Source organism: Mugil cephalus, chromosome 13 (genome assembly GCF_022458985.1).
Source record: "Mugil cephalus isolate CIBA_MC_2020 chromosome 13, CIBA_Mcephalus_1.1, whole genome shotgun sequence".
Lineage (NCBI taxonomy): Eukaryota > Metazoa > Chordata > Actinopteri > Mugiliformes > Mugilidae > Mugil > Mugil cephalus.
Window position 1 is genome coordinate 12,452,599 of NC_061782.1, and position 6,013 is coordinate 12,458,611.

Consider the following 6,013-nt stretch of genomic DNA (forward strand, 5'->3'; position numbering starts at 1 on the left):
AGTTGGAGCTGTGATTTGTGTCTAGTGTGTTTTCGGGTGTTAGAGGTGCGGGGTATTAGACAGAAAAGTGTGAGTCATAAGATGTCTCAGAGGATGTGAGGCCTGGCCCTCTCCTCTGAACAGAACCATGTTTAGTAGAACTACTTTCAACGGCACAAGGCTACACATGGATCTAAATCACTTTCTTTATCGCATTAAAATAAAAATAAATAAAAATGGTTGATTCCGTTATAGCATTGGCATTTAGCATTTATTCTTTGGAGATTCCCTTATATAAAGTAAATACACTTTATTGATACTACTGTGTGTATATATGTGTGTGTGTGTGTGTATATCTATATATATATACACACATGTATATATATATATATATATATAGTAGAGACAACTACTACTACTACTACTACTACATACACCCTTTGCAGTATTCTGGTCTGTGACACAGATTTTCCTTGTTTGCTTAAAAAGAAAATGCAATTAATGATTTTTTAGTTTTAGTTACTTTCTAGAGACTCGCTGGCCTTAGCTCACCTGTTTGTCTTACATTTGTGGAGATTACATTAAAAAGAATTAAACATACTAAAAATTGTTCCTGGTTGGCGTGAGTCCAAAAGTGAGACAATCTTTACACGATATCTAAATTTAGAATTATGCATGTGTCTTGCCAGTTCGTTTAGTTGGATCATCTTCACTGCAAGAAATCCAGGAAATAGCAAATGAAGAATTTAGACAGGTCACTGGCAGAGATGATGCATGAAGACATGAACAAGAAGGTTAAAAAAAATTAATGGACGGTTTCAGATGGACTGTCACAACAGACATTCTGGTAGAGGGAAAGTGTAAATGGATAAGTAAATAAAATATGTAGGGAGTAAAAAACAGGTGAGAGGGTGGTAGTGGGGTAATATAGTAACTGCAGTAACAGGTACTGCAGGGCAGATGGGAGTGGCTGATTGTCATAAAACAAGAGAGTCGAGATGGCAAAGGACAGGCAACAACAAGGAATGAATGATTCATTAATAAAAATACATAAAGCAGTTTATCTAGTCGGGTCTGGCGAAAGAACCTTTTTTTTAGAAAAAGTAGGAGACAAAACCAACAAGATTCCTGACATTGACTCCACAAACTTTTTTTTTTTTTTCCCCACGGGGGAACCTTACTGTCTCACTGTGTAGGTTTTAAACCATGGTGAGAATTATCTATCTACTTGTCGTTTAGAGCAAGAATCATCAGCCCTCTCAGCTGAGCTGCTGCAAACCAAGATAAATCTCCTGCAGTACAGTTGATATGATTGATGCTCAGTGGAGAAATTCACAGCAACTTTAGGGAGCGACTGAGATTCATCTCACATGAGTTTCTTGACTCTTGGGAGGTCTTCACTAACCTTCACTTATGTGTATATCACCTCTGTTTAGACTGAAGTATAGTTTGTGTGTGTGATATTCATCATGTTTGGGACTACACAAATGCTCTTGTGAGGTTTTGACACAACAGTGCCCTCCAGTGTTTGACTCGGAGACAGATGAACACACACTAAATTACATTCATCATTACATTAGTGCAGATGTTCAGTCCACATGTTCTTGCTTTCATATTTATTGTGCTTGCAGAATGCAAATGTAAAAGACATAGTCTTTTGTAATTTGCATCTTCTAATTAATTAGTTGAACAAAATCTCACCTGTTAGGAGCACATTTATATGCTTTAGAAACAGCTCAGTGGTGGTCTTTACGAACAAGAGAAGCTACACTCACTTGCCAGTTCATTAGGTACACTACTGTAAACCATTCTAATTTAACAGTCCCACACAAAATCTCAGATTCATGGAGATTATGGTATTCAGAATTTGTTTAAAAATTGAGAGAGCTTTTTTTTTTTCTTTTTTTTTGAAAGCCCCATTTAGCTTGGCTAAATATGGGAAACACTTTTGTGTTTATAACGGCATTTTAGCGGCATACATTTTAACGGCACTGATTACATCCTCCAAAATGATCGTACAGCTGAATTACTACCTTTTGATACACTGTTTCAACATAAACTGGACATTAAATTAGTCATGAAGGGGGATTTAGTTCAGGACATTTATATTTCACACTGCATTCGTTTTTACGAATATATATGTATATAAGAAACTGGCAAGCAAGTGTTTGTGGTCGCCTGTGAGCGAGCCAGTGGGTGTGTGCATTTTAGTATGTGTTTGTATGTGGTGTCAAGCACATGCCAAAGGACAGACAGACAAATGTGGGGCTTAATAAATGAGGCACCATGATCATGTAATGCAAAATATTATATTTATTCGTAATATAAAAATGCTCAACAGCAGGGCCAGCCTTCTTAAAGAAAATACCTTTTAACTTAACACTTAAATAATAACTTCCTTTAAAAAAAAATCCACGTTCTTGTTATAAAATGCTTACGCGCAAGTACAAAAAAACATTGAATGCACTGGATACACGAAAATATATTTTAAAAAATTCACTTAGAACTGTGCAAAAGTCACTTCACTGAACATAGCCAGTGATGACTATCAGCTGCTCTTGAAACCTAACATGCACACATCAGCAAACGCTTGCATTAGCACTGACTTAAAAAATGCTGCCAATTTTTCCTTTAAGATGCATGCAATGCCCAACAGATCACCCTCTGCCATTATTTTATTTTATGGGATACATTCTTCCTTCTGTATATTCTTCAAGCCCCGTCTGAGCAGCGATCCACCTGTTGTAGTTGGTGACCCGTGTGTAGACACCTGGTTTGTCCGTCTTGGCGCAGCCCTCGCCCCAGCTCACCACCCCGAACAGGAACATTCTGCCGGACATTTCACACACCAGAGGACCACCAGAGTCACCCTGTGAGGAGAAGAAGTGAGTCCATCAGGAAAACATGAAAAATGGATCTGGTCATACGTTTTTAAAAACTCTAGAGAAGAATACTGACTAACTGTCTTCCAGATGTTTCTGACTCAGATATTGCAGGTATTTCGAATTTATTTTATTCTGACTAATTTTATTCATCTGGTTGACTTTAACTTCTTTTGGCTTCTGTTCCCTGCTCACTTCTGTTTATGTTCACATAGTTAAATTATGCATTTTCATGTGATGGACAGTGTGCTCACCTCGCAGGCATCAGTGCTCCAGTCAGGGCTCCTGGCACAGAGCATGTTGTCAGTGATGACGTTGTCGTACTGTGATTTACTGTTACATTCAGCGCGGGAGATCAGTGTCACATCGGCCTGTTTCAGGAGCTGAGAGAACTGCCACGACTCTGCACACAACACAGCGTCACGTTTAAAAGTCACTGAAATGGCTGAGAGATCAGACATGGGCCTAAAGGTTAGTGCGTCTGCAGTACTTACCCTGCGTCTCTTTCCCAAATCCTGCAACGTTGCATGTAAAGCCCGCAGGAAGCGAAGTGTGAAGTGGAGGAAGACACACTGTCCTAACAGAGTTTGTCTTCACTGCACGGCCTCCACTTTTGCTTTTGATCTTCAGCAGGGCTGAAATGTAAAGACAAGCATGTGTGTGAGGTGAGCCCTACCCACTCATATATATATATATGTATATATATGTAGTATATACAGCAGTGTGCACACCTATGTCATTGTCGTAATTTGAGTCACTGTACTGTGGGTGGACAATAATTTTTTCCACGTCGAAGCTCTGCTCTTTGTCGGTATCTGTGTCATTGATGGCATTCTTCCCCAGGAATACGGACAGGTCTTTCTTATCGATCTTCATAAAACTGAACAAACACAAAATCCGCAAGTGTGTAAACACATTACATCGACATGTAAGTCAAGTTGCCATTAGAGCAAAATTGCAGAGGAGAAAATTATACGATGACGATGGTATTATGTTTCCTGTGTGCGCGTGCGCGTGGTTTCTCACCTCTCAGAGAAGCAGTGTGCAGCTGTGACGACCCAGTTCGGCGAGATGAGCGAGCCACCACAAAGGAAACGTTCAGACTTGAGAAAAATAGCGGCTATCCATGGCTGTGCCTCTATGGTCGTGAAAGAGCCCCCTACAATTTTATTCCTCCTCTGCTCAACCCTCTCGCCACATGTCCGCTCTGGTAGGGGGCAGGCGAGATAAGACAGTGAGTGCTGATGGAAGAAATTGCCTGTGAGAATAAATGAATTTAAACAACAAAAATACCTGTATCTTCTCTGGGGGGTGTAGGCTTTGCCGGTGGTGCAGCACCTGGGTCGGAGAAGAGAACAAACGATATTAAAAAAAAAATCGCTATGAAATATCATAAATAGATGCAACACAATCTGAATATAAATTCCCAATCTCAGTCTTACATTTGGGAATATTGCAGATTTCCTTCACAATCTTCTTTTCTCTCCGGACAAAGCACCACGGCATCAAGCTCTGGTCAGGATTCCTAGAGATCCATTTCAACCAAGTTAAACACAGAATATCTCTCTATAGTACTAATAGTTATCAGACTGATGACTTGAAGTATACCTGCAGTAGCTATGGTAACCCAGCCCATTTGAAGGTGTCATACGCTGTTTTGAATTGCTCCAGTTCAGACACCTGCGGCCAGTCCATGATGTGGAAACAGTTCCCCTGTATTTTCTCCCGTCCCCAGACAGACAACCTGAAGATCACAATGCAACGAACACAACATTTAATACAGTTAACTAGTTATAAATTATCAATATTGAGAATACTGTAACCACACTTACTTGTATTTTTAAACCGTTTTCGGGAAACAACCTAAGAGGAACAGAGAAAGACTCAGTCACATGGTTCTATAAAACCCTCAGAGTCTCCTATAGCTATTAAACATAAAGTCGCTTCCTGTCATCACTGCTTACCACATCAACATTGCATGCTACAAGGGCCGCGATGATGACAAAGAGATTCATCTCCACTTCTCGTTTTGGTTCTGCTTACTGGGGATATTTTTGACTGGGGAGGGACAGAAAACGAATAAACGAAATGAAACATAACAACCCGCGTGTTCCCTTATATGGACTTCACTATCAAGCACGTGACAGAAAATAGACAAGTGTGATTACTGCAAGAGACACGTGGATTCTTTTGACTTTAAGAGGGAAGCAGCATGAAAACAGATCCCGGGATAACTTGAGATGCTCCTTTGAATTGCACAGACATTTGAGCTTCTTTTGTGCATCCATGTCGCCAAGTGTCTCACTCATACATTTCTATTTATTCCATGTGCAAATTGGATAGACTACAGATAGACTGTGTTCAATGTGCGAGCTCTGTACTGTAAACATCTCCTCACTCGGTGCAATATCAGTCTAGTTTAGCTGATTACGTCACAGCCTGCGTACAGTTCATACACTGGATTTTTAGATATGCCTTGAACACAGAGTCAATTTGATAATGATGAAAAATAATGGTCATTTCAGCTTTGGTTCTGGAAAAAAAAAAGAACTAATACAAACTGACTCAACCATCCTCGAAGTTGACTAAAAGCCTTGTTAGAGATCTGCTTACCTTAATGTTTGAACTTGCAATGCTGATAAAGTCTTTGTTTCTTCCAAAAGAAAGAACAAGGTGACTCTTCGTCCGTCTTCTCTCTGTCTGTGCACCTGTGCAGTTCGAGGACTGGACTCACACTGTTAGTTACTGTGCAGAGGCACTGCTGGTCATGTCGATGGTACCTCCTATTTAAAAACAAAGTGGGAGTGTTCAGGAAGAAGATATGAAATCAGAGAACTGGTCATGTCCTGTGACACATACACACCCCCTTCCTCCTCCAGACGGCACAGTTACAGCTCAAAAGTGTAATAAAAATTGGCGATGTATATAAATAGTACAGTTCAGTAGAATAAAATGTCGGGAAGAATAATGAGAAAAACAGAAAAAAGGAGTGCTTCTATCAGTGAAAAAGTAAAAAAAAAAACAAAAAAAAAACTTCGAGGTGCTCTTTGGTGCAGGGGTGATAAATGTAATGATAAATGGATAATTCTTTGTGAAAGTTAAAATGATAGAAGAACAACAAGTTTGGAACTTAGAAATGAAATAAAATAAAA

General features: G+C 39.6%; 1 protein-coding gene across 1 annotated transcript; it reads right to left on the minus strand.

Moving 5' to 3' along the window:
* Nucleotides 1-2,272: 2,272 nt before the first annotated feature.
* plaua (plasminogen activator, urokinase a) lies at nt 2,273-5,613 on the minus strand. The gene is made up of 11 exons (XM_047603465.1): nt 5,475-5,613; nt 4,826-4,919; nt 4,694-4,724; nt 4,470-4,605; nt 4,304-4,386; nt 4,155-4,199; nt 3,888-4,068; nt 3,593-3,741; nt 3,356-3,496; nt 3,116-3,264; nt 2,273-2,849 (listed from the first exon to the last, which is right to left on the minus strand). The coding sequence occupies exons 2-11, from the start codon at nt 4,874-4,876 to the stop codon at nt 2,655-2,657; spliced, it is 1,161 nt and encodes a 386-aa protein (XP_047459421.1). The 5' UTR covers nt 4,877-4,919; nt 5,475-5,613; the 3' UTR covers nt 2,273-2,654.
* Nucleotides 5,614-6,013: the final 400 nt, after the last annotated feature.

Excerpts from the sequence above, each read along its gene's own strand:
- plaua (XM_047603465.1), bottom strand. The coding sequence starts at position 4,876 with ATGAATCTCTTTGTCATCATCGCGGCCCTTGTAGCATGCAATGTTGAT. Across the intron at positions 4,606-4,693 it reads AAAACGGTTTAAAAATACAA|GTTGTCTGTCTGGGGACGGG; the intron begins GTAAGTGTGGTT and ends TGTGATCTTCAG. Across the intron at positions 3,265-3,355 it reads ATTTGGGAAAGAGACGCAGG|AGTCGTGGCAGTTCTCTCAG; the intron begins GTAAGTACTGCA and ends TGTTGTGTGCAG.